We start from the raw sequence: 20,042 nt of genomic DNA on the forward strand, positions 1-20,042 counted from the left end.
ATTTTAATAAAGTACATCCTTCTCAAACCTTGGCAAGAAACTTCTAGTTGATTTTCAAAGCTGAATTTTTTTCCACTCCAGTGGATGTCAATGCTAATGCAACTGCATAGTAGAATATACACTAAACAGCTTAAGGAAGGAAAATCAGGTCCAGGTGAAGTCAAAATTAAGGGTGGGTCACTGAGAAGGAAATTTTTCAGTCTACAAATCAAACAATGCTACACTGTCATTGAAGCAAGTATCAATGTGTATTTCAGTGGTATTGGTGAGAATCCAAACTTATAGCTATTTTTTTTAGAAGTAACCTACATACAGTAGGGCCCCTCTTCTCGGCACCCCGCTTTTTGGCGTTCCGTTAATACGGCACCAGCGGGGCAATCAGCTGGAGGGGGGGCTAGAGCTCCCCACACTCCAGCCAATTGCGCTGGAGGAGGGGAAGATCAGCTGTAGTGTGCTACAGCCGATCATTTCCTCTTCTGGCGCGATCAGACTCCCCCGCTTGAGCTGATCACACCAGAGGAGGGGAAGATCAGCTGTAGTGTGCTACAGCTGAATTTCTCCTCCTCCGGGGCAGTCAGACTCCTGCACTCCAGCTGATCGTGCCAGAGGGGAAGATCAGCTGTAGCTCACTACAGCCAATCTTTTCCTCTTCTGGAGCGATCAGACTCCCCCGCTCGAGCTGATCGCACGGAAGGGGAGATCAGCTGTAGTGTGCTACAGCTGAATTTCTCCTCCTCCGGGGCGGTCAGACTCCCGCGCTCCAGCTGATCAGCCAGAGGTGGGGAAGATCATCTGTAGCGTGCTACAGCTGATCTTCTCCTCTTTTGGCACGACCAGACTCTCGCTCGAACTGATCACGCCTGATGAGGGGAAGATCTGATCTTCTCCTCCTCGGGTGCGATCAGCAGGTTATGTTCCAGACCCCCACGCTACAGCTGATCCACTTTTTGGCAATTTTCGCTTTCTGGCGGGTGTCTGGAACGTAACCTGCCATATGAGTGGGGCCCTACTGTATTTCTAAGGCTCAGAAGTGTTCAAAAACATCATTGTACTTAAAGCACTAGCCTGGTAGCCACAGGCACCCAGGAATGTAATGCTGGTGACTGCATAGAATTCCATGCAGGCAACCAAGTGGGCTGGTAAAGGAGACATGGGATGCTGCTTCCCTTCTCTGTGCCCAGCACAAAAACCGAGTGGGCTACTAGAGGAAGGAAGTCCCTTGTCCACACTTTGCAAAGAAATGCAGCTCTCCCTCCCTCCTCTGCCAGACCCCAGGAGACTAGTTTTTTTTGGTAGGCTTTTAAGTTTGGGGGAGCTTATTTTCAAGGCTGCTCAAAAGATTAGGATTGTTTACCACAATAAGACTGATCAGAATTAGCATTCCCAATGCTCTGGTCTCACTCCAAAAGGCTGTCTGTTGGTTAAAGACAGCAGGAATAAGTCACCCTGTTATTCTCAAACAGCGGTTCCAAAAGAGACAGAAGTCCGGCCATGATGATATCAGGGCAGTGGCTACTACACACCTGTGAGCTCTGTGCGCAGTCCCAAAAGCATCATTGATATAAACATCTCCTAGTTTAGAAAGCGATGCTCTGAAAGAATCTACCTTTGCAGAATCAGCCTTGATCTGAGAAAAGAACAAAAACCCACATGTTTTGGTTATTTTATCAACAGGCATTAGAAGTCACCAAATTACTCTGTTTAAACAGAATTGTTGAGAGAAAAGAACATTTCCAGGAAGAAGAATCAGAACAGTCAATACCCCTGATAAGAAGCACCTGATCACACTTGCTGCCTTGCATCTTCCTTCTCAGCTCAGACAGTTGCATTAAAAATTGGAATTGAATGCAATGCATATGAAAAGTGGGGAAAATTGACAGGCAGATTTTAGGCCTAAATTAACATAAAGGCCAACAGCATAGAGTGTTTCCACAGAGATTACTCAGGAAGGTTGGTCACATTTCCGTACTATGCACAGGACAGCAGCCTGCACTGCTCCACCACGCGGTGAAACATGTTCAGTGAAGTCATGCAAAGATAGAGTTCTTCTCTTTTCAAGGCTAGAAAAGAGAAAGCTTTACTCCAGTAATGTTCACAATAACAAAAAAAGGTATTACTCCCCTTCTGCCTTTTGAAAGAGCGAAACAGTTTAATAAACTGGAATCACGAGTGCACACATGGTCTTAACTTCTTAAACCACACAGGAGCCACATTTTGATCACAAAGCCACATAAACTCTCCTGTTACAAACTGAAACACCGGCAAAGGTCTCTTTAGCCTCCCTGGCCAACACCAACATCAAGAAGGACTTGGGCTGAATTGTGCATCTGTCTGCCAAAGCCTCTGGCACTGCTCCTATGGCAGTGGTGGGAAGGATCTTAAAAGGAATTCTTTGCCTCAACAATCAGAAGTGCTGTGAGGCTCTGCCAAACAAAAGTTGCATAAAGCAAGGCAGTATGGCACAGATCTGTAACATTCCTCTCATCAGGAGGGGGAAAATGGTCTATTATTGGTTTAAACTATTACTATCAATTGCTTCTTCATCCCCTCAGTTGACCAGCTTTGTGTAATTAAGTACCTTTGCTACAGTCAGTAATAGCTAGAAGGGGAAGAACCTACTATAAGGTCAAGCCTGTTTTCCTTCTTTTGTTCCTGATAAGTAACAAACACAGCAACTAGCCACAACATATCTCAGTTGCTGTGGCATTTCAAGACATTCACTGTACATTCACTGAAGGCCTGTTAAGGCAGCCATTCTCCTTTTTGCTACTCCAAAGCAATGTACTAAAGCTGGCAGGCAATGGACAACGAGCCACACAAAGACCCTTAAGGTGCACAAGGGCAAAGACATGATTTTTCTCCAACAAAGACAGACAACCTTCAAATGAACTGCATCCAGAATGGCCAATACCAGTCTACATTGTGCTCAGAGTTGTCATCTCTCCTCTGATAAGTGGGCTCTAGAACTGATATTATGCTGTTCAGCACCACAGAATTTTTTCTTAATGTTGGCAATATAGCAATTTTTCAAACAAACACTTTTCAGGGAAATAGGCAATACTTTCCCTGCCCCCCACTGTTTTGAAGTGAGGTAGGTGGGTGGGTGGGTTAGGAGGAGAGGAAACAACCCATTCCTTACATGTATTCACATTATACAGGCGAGGTAAAATTACAATGGAAATCACCTGTGGTGCTGGTAGGAATCCACTATCTAAAGGCAGGATAAGATTCCTTGATGATCTTAACACAGATGGTGCTTTTACAGAGCAACATAGGCAGAATGCAAAAGTCCTTTCCTAGCAAGGCACAAGCATCTTTGTTTTTTAAAAAATCCTCCATAATAACAGGTGCAAACTGCATCATCTGGTGGGGCTGATATTTAATAGGATCACAGCAAGCAATGAGGGAATTTAACTCTTTCCTGCCCTGCCATTCATGCCAATGAGGATATAACCCAACAGCAAATGCCAGCTTCAAAAGAGGAATTTAGTTCAGGATCAAAGCAGGGGAGTAAAAGGTCAAACTCTGCTCTGATCCTCTTAATTCTTTATTATTCTTTATAACTGAAAGACAGGAAAATACACTGAAGGAACATAGAACAAAAATACAGAAATTATCAAAATACATACAAATTATTCCTCCTATTCATCATATGTCTAACCAATTATGAAAGCTAAACTATATTCACAATGCTAATTATAACTTACTCAAAACATCAAAAATCTAATACGTATCTGATTTTGGACCATAATTTTGAATCTATCCAAGAAACCTTTGCCACTTATCCAAACAGCTATCATTTCTCCTTCCCTCTGAAGCCTCAAAAATTCTGTCACTTTAGCTATTACTACACAATCCCACACTTTCTCCATTCTTTAATTGCTGGTATCACACTTACTCTCCAGCATTTATCATATATTATTCTTGCAGCCACTTAGGAGATATGGGACTAATTCCATGTGCTTTACATTTACAAAATATTTAAAAACCAAAAATATTACAGGATGAAAAGGTATCCCGTATCGTAAGATCTTATTCAGTCGTTTCTGAATTGACTTCCAGTATTTCTTTGCAACCTTGCATCTCCACCACAAATGGAAAAAAATTCCTCTGGCCTTCTGACATTTCCAGCATGCCAGACAGTAATTCCAATTTATTAATTTTCACAGGTGCAGAATACCATCTAAACGTCCTTATAGCAATTTTCACTTATAGCTGCAATGGTGAATTTATGTTAGACTTTCCAAAGGTTCTCCCATATAGCTAAATGAATGTTTTTTCCTATGTTTTATCCCTATTTAATCATGTATTCCTTAATTTGTTAGGCTCTGTTTCATACTTAAGCAAAAGTTGATACACTTTTGCTAGTTGGTGTGTATTATTAATCAAAATTAACTTTTCAAACTCCGTTAAGTGTCTGCTATGTCCAGGTTTCCTCATATGTTCTTCAATTATACCTCTTACCTGTAAATATGCAAATCAATTTGGTTTTCTGCCCTGCATCTTAGCTTTTACCCCCAAATAGAAAAGCAAATTTCCGTATTTTTGGGGTCTATTATTCCAACAAGTTTATATTTCATCCAATCTTGAAGGCCTCCCCTTGAACTAATAACACAATCTGTCTTAATATCAATTCCAAAGCTGAGGGCCTAGGATTCAACAATCTTTTCTGTCTGACGCATATCTTCACAGTATTGCATAGAACAAAATTATTTTTAAGCTCCTCGTTTCTGGTCTTTTTCTCTCCCAATAATATTGGGTAGACATTCCTAAAATCTCCTGTTCAAATTCAGATATTTGAGTAAGGTTCTTTAATCCAGTCTGTTACCCAATTTAATCACTTTGAGGTATACAAAACAGATTATGTTGGGGACTTTAAGCCCACCTTTTAATTATCAGCCCCTGCAGCTGATGTAGTTTGGATTTTTAAAAATCTGCAGGGACAATAGTTTGGCCCTTGCAATCTACATTTCAAGGATCTAAGGCAGAGACAAAAGAAGCCAGGGTTACTCAAGAGTCTTTATTTCAAATGGAGATGAGGACGAAAGGATTATGGCAAGAGGCTCAAATTGGCATCTCTGAATTCAGGCTCCACCTTAAGTTCATTTGCATGTGTTTTTATAACACTGTGTGGTGTTCTATATCCACCTCAGAAAGGGCATCATACTGTATATCAGCATTCTACACTGTGGCTGCATCAAATGGGAGCCAAGGATTAAGGATGAATGGGGTCAGAGGTGCTAAGAAAAGAAACCAACTGGGACAAAGTGCTCATGGTGACCTTCAATAAAATGTCAGCGGTACAAGACGGTATGGACACCCAAACGACTGCCCAAGAAGAAAGTGGCTTCTGGATTCAAAGGTTTTCTTAGTCCCAGTATAGCATGTGAATAACCCATGAGCAGTAACATAGCATTAACTTAGCAAAGCAGGGAAACATGCTTCTCAGTCTTTTCCTGAACACATTTTCTGGAAAAACATCCTTCAACAGGGCTTTTTTAATCTGGCACTCTTCTTCCCTTCCCTGCTGTGATCCAAACTCCTTTAATAGAAGGGCACAAGATGGTTCACCATCATTCTAGTTTACTGGCATTATCCTGTAGTATATGCATAATGCCATTCCATCTTCTATGAAATATTGAAGTATTATGTGCCTTCAAGTCGATTACGACTTATGGCAACGCCATGAATCAGCGACCACCAATAGCCCCTGTCGTACCCTGTTCAGCACCCTGTTCAGATCTTGGAAGTTCAGGTCTGTGGCTTCCTTGATGGAATCAATCCATCTCTTGTTTGGCCTTCCTCTTTTTCTACTACCTTCTGTTTTTCCCAGCATTATGGTCTTCTCTAGTGAATCATGTCTTCTCATTATGTGTCCAAAGTATGATCACCTCAGTTTCATCATTTTAGCTTCTAGTGACAGTTCTGGTTTAATTTATTCTAACACCCAATTATTTGTCTTTTTCGCGGTCCGTGGTACACGCAAAGATCTCCTCCAACACCACATTGCAAATGAGTTTAAAAGCTCAGCTGACCATCTCTTCATACTAGCTATTAGGAATGGTCTCCTTGACAGTATCAAGGAAAAGCCTATGGATAATAGATCTAAGCAGTGACGACAATCTGAATGTTTGAAAGAACTTCTTAACATTAGACTCTTCTAGTGCCGGGCCATCCAATTGTTAACATGAGCTATTCTTCCTGTCCTATACTAAACTATTCCCCATAAAACAAGCTTTACCAACGTTGGGCACTCCTGATGTTTTGAACTACAACTCCCATCAGCCCCAGCCAGCACAGTCATGCTGGATGGGGCTGATGGGAGTTGTGGTTCAAAACATCTGGAGGCTGCCATAATGTATCTGTGTGTAACAGTGTCTGAAAACATGAACTATTTTTAACAGTATCAAAATAACTACCTGTTATCTTTACAATGAGAATGGCATAACCTGAGTAGCCTGCATGAATGAGATAAAGTGGAACTCAAAGCAGGATGTCTCACCTTGTTCCCTGAAGCATCCTTCCCTTTCCCTTCCTCTTCTACGTGGAATCGGAGATTTTCCAGGAGAATGACTGAGCCAGTTGCAGGATTAACACAAGCTGCTTCCACTTCTGGACCCACACAGTCTTTCAAGAAAGCGACATCCCTGGAGACGATCCCAGATACATAGTTTTAGTTTACAAATGTTAAGGATATTTTCACAACAAACTCATTCAAAGCATCACTTACTCATCCTTAATGTTATGATGCCATACCTGCCTAACAGAGCTTTTAGTTCTGCTGCTACCGGTTGCAAGGAGAATTTGTCAGGCATAGGAACTCCATCAGGTCTGCCCAGGTGACTCATCAGTACCACAGACTTCGCTCCATGGTCCAGGCAATGCTTGATGGATGGGACAGCTGCCTTGATTCTGCAATGAAAACAGAACAGAAGGTTCCCACAGCAATTCCTGTGGCATCTACACTACATCATCAGAGCAAAGTGGTTAAATTATGCACATCAGCTACAGAATCAAGGGTCTACTGATTATAGAAACAGCAGGTAATAAATCCTACTAGTCATTTCACTCCTACTTCACAAAGGTGTAATTACCCTCCACACCAGCTCTTATTCCACACTATCTATTCCGTACAATATAAACAGCTTTAGTCACTATCACTTTGTCCCATTAGACAGTACAGATAGTTCAATGACCCTGGTAAAGATAAGCCATTTTAATACCATAAACATCCTTGCAGCCATTGGCTTGCTTGGTGCACAGAATTATCAGTTTTGTGCAAGGACTACCAAAGTACAGAAAGACTGAACACAAAAGCCCAAATAATAGATAGCCATTTTCAAATGGTTGTTTTAAAAGAAAAAGTGGTACATATTTTGACATCCACAGTGACACCTAGTTAATCCAGCAAACAAAATATGCAAGAATATTCTACAGTACAATCAGATTCCCCAGTTGGGACCTGTTACTGTTGGACAGGATGGCTAAATATTTATTATTATGCTCAATATTATTTATTTATTTATTTATTATTTCAATTTATATACCGCCCTTAGCGAAATAGCTCTCAGGGGGGTGAACAAACAAAATAAAATACAATATATCATAATAAAAATACAAAAACATATACAAACAAACAACGAAAAGCACAGCAAAAACAAAATAAATACTACAAAAATTAAAATACAGATTAAAAGATTAAAAAAGTTAAGAAGATTAAAATGCCTGGGAGCATAAAAAGGTCTTTACCTGGCGCCGAAAAGATGGAAGTGTAGGCGCCAGGCGTACCTCTTCGGGGAGGCTGTTCCACAACTCAGGGGCCACCACAGAAAAGGCCCTAGATCTCGTAACCACCCTCCGGGCTTCCCGATGGGTTGGTACCTGGAGGAGGGCCTTAGATTCTGAACAAAGTGAACGGGTAGGTTCATAGCGAGAGAGGCGTTCCACAAGGTATTGAGGTCCCACGCCGTGTAAGGCTTTATAGGTCAAAACCAGCACCTTGAATCTCGCCCAGAAGCAAATAGAAAGCCAGTGCAGACGCGCCAGGACAGGTGTTATATGCGAAGACCGACTGGTCCTCGTCAATAATCTGGCAGCTGCGTTCTGCACCAGCTGAAGCTTCCGAACTGTCTTCAAGGGCAGCCCTACGTAGAGCACATTACAGTAATCCAATCTTGAAGTTGCCAGAGCGTGGACAACGGAGGCGAGGTCGTCCCTGTCCAGATAGGGGCGTAGTTGGGCTACCAGACAAAGATGGTAAAACGCATTCCGTGCCACCGAGGCCACTTGGGCCTCGAGAGACAAGGAAGAGTCGAGAAGAACCCCCAAACTACGTACCTGTTCTTTCAGGGGGAGTGTAACCCCATCCAGAACAGGGTAAGCATCCACCATCTGAGCAGGGAAGGCGTTCACCAACAATGTCTCGGTCTTGTCTGGATTGAGTCTCAGTTTATTAGCTCTCATCCAGCCCATTATCGCGGTCAGGCAACGGTTCAGCACATCAACAGACTCACCTGAGGAAGATGAAAAGGAGAAATAGAGCTGCGTGTCATCAGCGTACTGATGGCAACGCACTCCAAAACTCCTGATGACCGCACCCAGCGGCTGCATGTAGATGTTGAAACGCATGGGGGACAAGACCGATCCCTGGGGGACTCCACAATGGAGAGTCCATGGTGTCGAGTGAAGTTCCCCAAGTACTACCTTCTGGTGACGATCCGCGAAGTAGGAGCGGAACCACTGCCAAGCAGTGCCCCCGACACCCAACTCCACGAGTCTCCCCAGAAAGATACCATGGTCGATGGTATCAAACGCCGCTGAGAGATCAAGAAGAATCAACAAAGTCACACTCCCCCTGTCCCTCTCCCGACAAAGGTCATCATACAGGGTGACCAAGGCTGTTTCGGTGCCAAAACCAGGCCTGAAACCGGATTGAAACGGATCTAGATAATCGGTTTCATCCAAGAGCGCCTGGAGTTCGCTGGCAACCACCCCCTCCAAAACCTTGCCCAAAAAAGGGACATTCGCCACTGGTCTATAGTTATTCAGATTATCTGGGTCCAAGGAGCGTTTCTTTAAAAGAGGTCTCACTACTGCCTCCTTGAGGCTACCAGGGACTACTCCCTCCCTCAAGGAGGCGTTAACCACTTCCTTGGCCCAACCGGTGGTCCCAGCCCTGCTAGCTTTCACTAGCCAAGATGGGCAAGGATCCAGAACAGACGTGGTTGCCCGAACCATTCCAAGCACCTTGTCCACTTCCTCGAGCTGCACCAACTGAAACTCATCCAATAAAGAAGGACAAGGCCGTGCTCCGGACACTTCAATGGATTCATCTGTCACAACATCAGAGTCAAGGTCCCTGCGGATACATGCGATCTTATCTTGAAAGTGTCCAGCAATTTCGTTGCAGCGGGTCTCAGATGTTTCCATAGTATCGTGGGGGCCAGAGTGTAAGAGCCCTCGCACGACTTTAAAAAGCTCCGCTGGGCGGCATAAAGATGATCTAATAGAGGCAGCAAAATAGAGCTTCTTTGCTGTCCTTACCGCTTTTGTATACAACTTACTGGTGGCACTTACCAAAGCATAGTTGTATCCACTGGGAGTTTTCCTCCATCTGCACTCCAGCCTCCTCCTCTCGTTTCATCGCTCTCAGCTCGGGAGTATACCACGGAGCGGTATGAGCTGTACACCGGAGGGAGCGCGCGGGAGCGATCATGTCAATAGCCCGGGTCATTTCCGTATTCCACAGTGCGACCAGGGCCTCGACAGGAGCACCGGTCCTATCAGCCGGAAAATCTCCCAGAGCCCTCTGAAAACCTACGGGATCCATCCGGCTCCGGGAGCGGATCAACTTAATAGATCCTCCACCTTTGCAGAGGGAAAGAGCCGCTGTGAGTCTAAATCTCAACAAGCGGTGATCTGTCCATGACAATGGGGTAGATGAAAAACACCCCACCACCAGATCACCATCTCCATGTCCAGTGGCGAAGATCAGATCAAGAGTATGTCCCGACACATGCGTTGGGCCAGTAGAAAATTGAGACAGCCCCATTGTTGTCATGGAGGCAATGAAGTCCTGAGCTGCGCCAGATAAGACAGCCTCGGCATGGACGTTGAAATCCCCCAGTACCAAAAGTCTAGGGGATCTCAACAGCACCTCCGAGACTATCTCTGTCAGCTCAGCTAAGGAAGCTGTTGGGCAGCAAGGTGGACGGTACACCAACAGTATTCCTAGTCTGTCTCCCTGGCCCAATACAAGGTGGAGACATTCCAGACCAGTTGCCGTCTGGACAGGGTGCTTGGTGAGAGGAAAAGAACTCCTATAGACCACGGCGACCCCCCCCTCCCCGGCCCTCAGATCTACCACAGTGCTGAACCAAATACCCGGGTGGACAAAGCTGGGAAAGAGCAACTCCTCCCTGATCAGCCACCCAGGTCTCGGTTATACATGCCAGGTCGGCACCCTCCTCCAGGATTAAATCATGGACAAGTGAGGATTTATTATGTACCGACCTGGCATTCAAAAGCAGCACTTGGAGATCCGAGAGCTGGCTGATAGGACAACCAGCAATCCTGTGGATATGAGGAGAACCGGAACAAGGCACAGACACAATTTGTCTGGGACGAGTTCCCCTTACCTGGCCTGTTCTCCTCCTAACACCATACCTCCCATTACCCGTCATTACGTTAATTGGGGCCCCCGAAAGCTCCCCCACGAAGGATGGAATCTTTTCTCCCAGGCACATGTTAAAAATACACAAATCCACACAGACAAGCAAACATACAAAACATTCACCCCACATTTAACCCACACACACACCCCAACAAACAACATTAAAAATTAGTTAATCCTCTTCAAGCAGCGATGGCAGTCTCGAGCCCCCCATCCAAAAACAAACCGCAGTAACGGCACCAGGACAGCAGCACAGCACCAAGCAGTAACAGCAGCACCCACATGCGAACAAAAAGCGGCGAAGGTAGCAAAGATGTAAGCCGCAATGGTAGTGTCCTGTGCAGCAGCACGTCCGTCAGCGATAACAAAAACCCCTGCAACCCGCGGCGGCGATGGCGGCGACAACAGGCCGCAGCGACGAAGTCCACCGGCAGCAGCACGCCCCCCCCCTGGCGATGACAACGCCCCGCGCGCAAGCGGCCGGCGGCAGCAATGGCAGCAGGACGGGTCACAGCGGAGTCCCCAGCAGCGACACGCCCCTCAGCAACAGCGACAACATCCGCATGCAAGCTGGCCGACAGCGGCGGCGCGGGCCGCGGCAACAGACTCCCCAGCAGCGACACGCCCCCTAGCAGCAGCGACAGCATACAAGCGGGCAGATGACGGCAATGACGGCGCGGGCCGCGGCAACGGAGTCCTCAGCGGCGGCGCGCCCCCCGGCAACGACGACAACGCCCGCACGCAAGCGGGCCGGCGATGACAACGACGGTGGCACAACGATGGCGGGCGGGCGAACAGGCAGCAGCAACGGCGGCAACGCAACACAGCCGGCAGCAGGGCCCAAACAGGCCGCAACAATGCACACACACACACAACAGCAGCGGCAAAGGCCGAAGCGACGTTGAATTGCTTTGGAATAATTACAGTTGCTGAGTGCCCAGCTGCCTGTAGCTTTCCCTCAGTGCTCACTAGCAGCAATTGTTCTTTCAAACGGTGGCAGCTGCTGTTAATTCAAGTGAGGGGGAGATTCCCAGTCTGTTACATGCATTCCTGGTAAGCACCATTCTTATTTCTTATTATTTTGAAATTCTTCTGTAGGAGGCGTTTAGTTGTCTTAGTGTTCTTTTAGTCAGAGTGATAAAGTATTTTAAGACTCTATCTCTGCCTTCTCGACCTTGAAGTACTTACTTTTAAAGGGATGTTTTCACTACAGTAGCTCAGCGTCTCCATCATTCCTTGTAGCATAACAGGATAAGAGATAATGGAGCTAACTTTTCAATTCTTCACTCATCCCAGTCTAGATAAAATTATGCTAAAGTCCTTAGATTATATAGCTGAAAAGATCACATCCAATCCCATTTTAAAAGATGTGGCATGCAATCCAGAAATATACATATAACAGAAACAAGTCGAAGGGACTTAATTTTGTTCAATGCTACTTAATGCTAGAACTGCAGCCTACAAAAGGCGACCCAGCTCAAGTTAGGCAGGGTGCAGAGCTCCATTTCAGCCAAAAGGCAGTAGCTACTGCCTCACACTTCTCTCCTTGTGCACTATGTTTTGCTTTACCTTGCAGCCTCTTCTCTCCAGGCCAATAGGAGGGGGCAAAACAGCACATCAGTGGGTGCTCAGTGTTCAAATTGGAGAGGGGGAGGGCACCATGGCGGCAGAAGTAGTCCCACAAGCCACCTGTTGACGGCCAAAGGTCTGCAAGGCACCCCTATGGCTAAAGTCCCCTTAAAGTAGTAGAAAGCCTTGCACAGAATATCAGCAGGGAATGCAAAGAGGATATAAGAAGCCGCCTCATACAAAGCCTGATTAAAGACCTATCTTGCTATCAACACTGACAAGCAGCAAGCTTCAAATCCGGCCTGGCATGACAGCTTGAGCCCAAGAGGTGTTTCCTAGCCTTAGTATCTCAGAGGCTTACCTGCAGATGCCAAGGCACCACTCCTGAAACCCCATACGAGCAAACTGCGTGCTCTTCTACAAGTCAGTCCAATGGAATAAATAAGCAAAACATGACTGATCACAGTTCCTGCTTGGAGTTTACAGGGGAATCTCACCTTTGGTTGTTGGTTATTTTGTTGTCCTTCATCGGAACATTGAAGTCAACCCTAAAAAAAATGGGGAAATGCTTTAATGCACAAAGAAATTAAAAACGTGCATACACAAACACCATTCATATTGGAGGCTATTGTCCCCAGTAGCAAGATCAAGAAGGAGCTGCATCAAAGCTATACTGGGGTGGGATGGGAACAGAAGAAGGCGTCACACTATTCCCATGCTTACATCCCCTGCTGGGCTGGCAAGGTACATCAAGGCTCCCAAATCCATGCACGAATGCTTGTGCAACTTTTCTTCCCCATACCAGGGGTGTAAATTTCAAACCCAGAGCCAGGGACTAATGACAGGGCAAAGGGCAGCATGAAGGAAAAGCCTAACTGCACTTGATCCTCTGGCTACACCTGCTGCAAAAAGGAAAAGGCTTGTAGAGGGTTTTGCAAGAACTGTCCTGTCCAGAGGCTGCTCTGGGTGACTTCATCCACTTGTCACTTTCTAAGACAGCTTCAGCACTCGTGAACAAGACTAAGCTAGCTGTATCTCCTGCTGGAGGCTGCTGCCTTGGCAGGCAAAGGTTTACAAAAAAAAATTGCTGTGTGCCTTAAAACACCAATGGTCACATAGAACAAGGCTGAGGAACAGCTGAGGCCCTCCAGATGTTGTTGGGCTCCATCTTCCATCAGCTTCAGAAAGCATGGCCAATGGTCAGGGCTGATGAAAGTTGCAGTCTAACAAGTTTGGGGGGTCACAGGTTGCCCACACCTGACCTAAAAGGAAAATGACCAGTTAAGAAGCTTAATAACATAGTTAGTCACATCATCAGATATTAAAGCAAAGGCTGAGTTTAAAATGAAAGGAAGAGAACAGGTGGAAACTGTTCTAATATCCAGGGCTGTGGAGTTGGTATGTCAAACCTTTGACTCCGACTCCTCTATTTTTCTACTGTCCGACTCCTTCATAAATGGCAAATGTATATTAATGTATTAATATTAATAAATTATTAATGTTGATATTAAAATATTAATTTTATTTTGAAGTCGGAGTCAGTACATTTCTACCGACTCCAAATCCACCCAAAATTGCTTCCGACTCCGACTCCACAGCCCTGCTAATATCCATCGCATAACAAAGAAGGGGAGGGTCTGGGAGATACAAAACCCTAGATTCAGTAAGAGTTTTACAGTCAAGGTTAACACAGTGTACAAGCATATTCCTATTTCTGACAATGTCTGTTGTAAGTCCTTGTTTCCTCTCACAAGCTGCTTCAGCTATTTTGTTGTACCCCCCCCAAAAAAGAGGATACAGCATGTACAATATCTGAAGTACACACAAAACAATATATAATTATAATTATTTTAACTGTATGTATGAATGGTTTTAATACTGTAAATTGTTTAATGTGATTTTAATCTAGACTTTTGTATGTTTTTAATTATATGTGTGCTTTTATCTGGAAGCCGCCGTGAATTCCAGTTGTGGAAAAAGGGCGGGGTATAAATAATGACAATAAATAAATAAAACAAAGACCACCAGCAGAGGTTTGCAATGGGCTTTTACACAAAAGATCCAGCACCAGTCTACTTCTCAAACTTGAACCATGCACGACTGCTATGGGAAATCACTGTCTCTGCACACTGGGATGTTGTGGGGATCAATTTATTTACTGAATATTTATTGAACTACTGTGTCAGTAGTCTCCCTGTTCACAAATGGTTGATAATTCTAACAAAACTTTAGGGCTCCCTTCTCCTAAAACAGGGATGGGAACCTTTGGCCTTCCAGAAGTTGCTGAACAACTCCCATCAGCCCCAATGGCAAAGGATGTTGGGAGTTGTAGATCACCAACATCTGAAGAGCCAAAGTTCTCCACACCTGTCCTAAAAGGGCAAAGAACATGCAATGCTGCTCAAGCATTTAGCAGCCACATACAAGCTTTGTGTTTTATAAGGTCACACTATTTGCAAAGCAAAGGTTTGCCGGAATCAGCCAGTACTTTATAATGCAGATTCAATTCAACAGTGAATGGTCCTTCCCAAAACTCTAATCTCACATGCCTACTAAAGTAGATTACTCAGCAGAAATGCTGGCATGATGTGGTGTGCCAAATGGCATGCCAGAGCAGGAGGAGCTTCAGGAGCTTTTTCTACAAAGAATACTTTGTGCCCCAAAGCTGAAGGAGACTGGAAGTTGTGTTGCGTAATGCAGCACCGTGGCAGAGCAGAAACCGTTAAGCTTAACAAGACTATACTTTATTTTAAGCAATTGAAACAGGAAAAGGTAGCACTAGGAAACATGTGGACTCCTCTCTCTCAACCTAAGATTTTAGAATAATGTTCCCCATATTTCAAGTGCTGAAAAAAAACCCAGGAGCAAATCAAATTTTCTCTGGATTCCTCCCTAAATACTGCAACATATAACACTACTATCTTCAAGTTAGTTAGATGGGAAATAGGGAAAGGAGGAACGAGGCCTAGAGATGATAAACAGAAGGCTTGAAAAATCAAAATGGACTGCCCAAGTCAATCCCGACTTATGGAGATCCTATGAATAAGGTTTTCATGGTAAGCAGTATTCAGAGGGGGTTTACCATTGCCTTCCTCTAGGGCTGAGAGGCAGTGACTGGCCCAAGGTCACCCAGTGAACTTCATAGCTGTGTGGGGATTCGAACCCTGGTCTCCCAGGTCGTAGTCCAGAACCTTAACCACTACACTGCACTGGCTTAAATGTGATAAATACACAACTAATTCCATTATTTTGATGCCCAGTCATATAGCTGACCAAATTTAAGGAGGATATGTATTAGATGGTAAGTTAGGTTACAACTCTGAACCAATGGAAATAATAAATTTAGTGCATGAAGCTGGGTTACCACCTCACAGGCAAGATATATTCCCTGTACTTTCAAGATCTGGCTCCTTAGTTACTAGGGAGGCAAAAATAAAACAGAGGAAGCAGCTAATAAAAGAGATGATGAAGCCCAAGTCATCCTGCTGGAACTCTAGATCTACACAGAGGTAGCCATTGGCCTTCATAATCACAAACAGGCCTGTGAACATCTCTGCACAGGCGTTTAAGTGGGAGGCCCTCATTACCAATCTCCTTAATCTGTGCAGCATTGCACATACCTTCACAATGATCAAGGATGGAGTCAGATTTTTAAAGGTAGGAGGACCATGTCCAGGTTGCAAGCTGGCAACTCTTACCACAATGAAGATGCTTGGAAAAGAAAAGCAGAGCATGCACCACCAAGGCCACTTGGTAATGCAAGAAAATTCCAGGCATATAGAGCCCCTGCATGCTTGCAGCCAGCCTTTACCAACCTGGCGCCCTCCACATGTCAATTTCTATGTCTTCGCCAGGCTGCTTTAAACAATGCATTAAGAGTACAAGAAGTATCTCATTCTGTACATAAGAGGCGAAGTAGAGAAAGTTAATAATCATGGAAAGGGACAGAAATCCTGAGTAAAGATTTGCTTTTGCGGAGAAAGGTTGGGGTGTGTGGTCAAGGAGACCTCCATTTTAAAAAGTAAAAATAAATATCTCTATAAGCTGTTCACAGCCTTTGGCATCAAAATATAAAAAAGTAGAAGTGACAACATTCCACTGAAGGCTTCACAAAGGTTCAAGAGAGAAACAGAATTGAAGTCAATGTTTTCAAAGTAGCAGATATTTGAGCAACAGAATGAAATGCCCTTGCTAAACCTCAGTGACCCTGAAAACCTTTTACTTGAGACTTACTAACTTAAAATACACATCCAAAGCTTGGAGACCCACCCACTTGACTTACGAACACTAAACATTTTAAAAACAGATTTTCCATGGTAGTTTAAAATCTTCTGAGGCTTAGGACTGAACACCTGCCATTAAAATACTCCTTACCCCAAAATTCTGGTTTGACTAAGGATGACTTCTGGATTGATCAGGCAGTACTACAAAGTTCAGAGCAATGGATTTTTGATTACCCTCCCCAGGTCCATAATTCCTCGTATTAGTGTACATTTTACACTCCAGCAGCAGTAGGAACCTTACCCATAACCTTCTGCCAGGATTGGAATAGTTCTGTCAACCAAACGTAGACCTAACTGAAAACTGTAAATGTACTGCCTTCAAGTAGATTCTGACTTATTGCAACCCTATGAATAGGGTTTCATGAGGCTAAGAGGCAGTGACTGGCCCAAGGTCACCCAGTGAGCTTCATGGCTATGTGGGGATTCAAACCCTGGTCTTCCAGGTTGTAGTCCAACACCTTAACCAAAGCCCTCTTTAATGTTTCAATTAGCTCAAACAAATAAATGAATTAAAGCACAATCCTATGAATGTCTATTCAGAATTCAATCCTACTGAACTCAATGACATTTACTTCTGAGCGAACATGCTTAGGATTGCATTATTAATGCATCTCATAGGCTCCATAGACAAGTTGAAAGTATATTTTCAAGATAGAATAAAGGAAGAATTTTTAAGTAGACAATACATTAAAGGTACTTTCCTATACAGGTTACAACACCCAGAGGGAAGGTGAAATTAAAAGTTAAAATCTTACTTAAGTTATACGTTCAAACTGACTACATGGAGCTCAAGTGTATTTCTGGATACGGGAGCCATATACAACTCTTTTCTTGTACCCAATATGGAATCATCGCAATCCTCTGAGTCTGCTTATTGCAGGAGGGGTGGGCTGAAATCAGTGACACAAGTTGCAGAAGACAGCAGGCTATGAATAAAACATGTATCAGCACACAGAAAAGAATGCACCATGAGCATCCCTCATTAGCAACTTGTACAGCAATAAGCAAACACTATCAAGTGTAAAGTGTCAATCCTTTTTGAAAGTCCCAAGACACCATCAACTACATAGTCCACCTTTCATTGATTTTGAATCCAGCAGTGCAATCCTATGCATGCTTACCCTAAAAAAAATAAGCCCCACTGTTTTCAATGGGGCTGATAAATATGTTCAGGATATGCAACCTAGGATGTGAAAGAGTTTTTATGGCTTCCCATACCTGTGGCCTCCGTTCATAAAAAGTAGTAACTGTTTCCTAAAATGGGTTTATGTTACTCATTTCATAATGCTCCTTTAACAGCAGTACTGCTCCTTCTCACCCGTTTTGAGTACTGGGAGGCCCTAGAGCTATTTTGTCGCAAAAGCAGATATACACCATTGTGTACGAGGGAGCTGTTATTCCATTTAAACGTTTTGTTAAGGTCAGCAGGAGATGCAAGTCCGGCGTGGTGTAGTGGCTAGAGTGGTGGATAGACCAGAACCTGAGAGACGCTGGTTCGAGCCCCCACTCAGCCATAGAGCTCGCTGGCGACCTTGAGCCGGTCACCGCCTCTCAGCCTACCCTACACAACAGGGCCGTTGTTAAGATAAACCGGGGAAGGAGCAAGCATGCCTGGCACCCTTGGAGAAGAGGACTGTCCACTTCCACCACAGCTAGCCCCTTCCGCCGCCTCTGAAACGCGCTCTGTAAGCCGGGGAAGAGGCAGGCCAGCCGGCTTTGCCTCCGGCGCTGCGACGCAGGCCCCCTCGGGAAGCCAAGGAAGGGGCGGCAGGCGCCGAGGAGTAGCTCACCGCATGACCACGCGCTTATCCTTCACGTCTACTTTCTCTAGGGTGAGCTTGTTGGAGAGAGACATCTTTGCAGCGGCAGCAAGGAACGCCGACTCAGCCTTGCTCGAGGAACCGGGAGATAGCTCTTTCCTCTCCGGGAGCAAGAAGAAAAAGAAAACCTCGCGGCGGCGGCGGCTGTAAAAAGTGTCACCCAGCCTCCGAGGCGCTCTGGGATTGGCCACATTGCATCACCCGCGTCGCGTGATTGGCTGAGAGGGTCAGTCAATCTCGGGGAGGGGGAAAAATTCAGAGCCCGGCTCGTGGTGCGGTCACGTTGTGCACGTAGCGGTGCGTGTCTCAGAAAAGGGCGGGAACGCCTGAGGGGCAGGCAGGGCGGAGCCGTTAGATCTCTGGAGGAGGCTGAGGCGCGCCTCGGAGAGGTGAAGGCAGCTTCGCAGGACGCGATTCCTCGCCCCCCCCTGTAATAATACAAACAGTTATGATTCCACATACTGTAGGAAACGGTTTCTGACCTGTGACTATTCGAGAAAGAAGGGTCACCCTCCTGTTCTACATATTATAGGGATAGGTTTCTGCGCCAAAAAGGGAAAACTGAGGGGGGATCTTGCTTGGTGCAAGTCGGGCTGGACCTTGGCTACCCACCCCATCTCCGTCCCCGTCCCCTGGAGCGTGGCAGATAATAGGGCTAGTAGCACAGCGCCTGGGCCGGCATAGTTAGGGTATGGCGAGGAGGACGCTGCCTGCTGCGCCATTCCTGCTTTTAAACGCATTTTATAATCGGGGTGGGCTGCTACATCTGTTCATTTTACTTTTTTTTTTTTTACTTTTAAAAAGGCAATATCCTTTCCTGCAACAAAAGGGTACTTATCCCCAAGTAAATGTGGCTGGCAGCAAAACTAAATTCCTTACTCCTGGTAATCTATGATGGAACTATGATTTAAATGAGCTTTCAAAAAACAGCAACGGATGGTTTCAGAGTTTTTTAAATGGTGTTGGCATCTGACCGGATCATCCTGCCCCTGGTGTCTAGGGCTCCCACCAAGGGTACCAATGAAGGTCTTACAGGAGGGTGACCTCCAGCCTGGCATGTCTGCTGCTATTTGCCTTAATTTCTCAAGGCTCCCTTCCTGTTCTCACACTTTCTACCCCAAGGGTCAGTTTGACAGGTTTGAAAATTCCTGAGGTCCAGTTGTGACAAAATAGTAGGGCAGCCACAGCCAGTCACAAAATGGAAATGGAGTTGCTGTAATCAGCTGGCAATTACATCATTTTTATTGCCATCTTATTTCTTTTGGACATGCTTAATTCTTTGCCAAAACAATTTGCTTGTGGTAGGGAATTTAATTGTTCAGCTAAGTACAGACATTGTGCTCTTCCAGACAATCTGTTTGTTCAGCATTCATCTTGGTTTCCTTGTGTGGAGCTTATACAGTGGTTATACCATGTCTGATCTTTATTGTGCATTTGTTCTTTTTTGTGCACAGACAGCACAATTAGAATTTATCTTGATTTTTTTACGTGTTGTTTACACAGCTTCCCATTAGTCATTTGTTCATCCCACACTTTTCATTGCATTTCCTCATCACTTTTCAAACTGCAAAAGGGACTTTTTTAAAAAAGTGGAATTGTTGTGCTAGGGTGCAAATTGAAAGTTCCTATATGCTCTTGAAAAACATCCTGCAAAATACCGACAATTCGGAACTATAATCAGGGGATCCAATCACGGCT

At 44.8% G+C, this 20,042-nt stretch overlaps 1 protein-coding gene across 1 annotated transcript in view; it reads right to left on the reverse strand.

Moving 5' to 3' along the window:
• Positions 1-18,476, reverse strand: part of PGK1 (phosphoglycerate kinase 1) — a 30,414-nt gene extending 11,938 nt beyond the window's left edge. Inside the window, exons 1-5 of the mRNA XM_061598412.1 lie at positions 18,315-18,476; positions 12,739-12,789; positions 6,757-6,912; positions 6,503-6,647; positions 1,524-1,627 (exon numbers count right to left, since the gene is read on the reverse strand). Of these exons, the coding sequence (XP_061454396.1) occupies positions 1,524-1,627; positions 6,503-6,647; positions 6,757-6,912; positions 12,739-12,789; positions 18,315-18,379 (521 nt within the window). The 5' untranslated portion in view covers positions 18,380-18,476. The remainder of the gene's footprint in view (positions 1-1,523; positions 1,628-6,502; positions 6,648-6,756; positions 6,913-12,738; positions 12,790-18,314) is intronic.
• Positions 18,477-20,042: the final 1,566 nt, after the last annotated feature.

Source organism: Rhineura floridana, chromosome 16, assembly GCF_030035675.1.
Source record: "Rhineura floridana isolate rRhiFlo1 chromosome 16, rRhiFlo1.hap2, whole genome shotgun sequence".
In the NCBI taxonomy this organism is placed as follows: domain Eukaryota; kingdom Metazoa; phylum Chordata; class Lepidosauria; order Squamata; family Rhineuridae; genus Rhineura; species Rhineura floridana.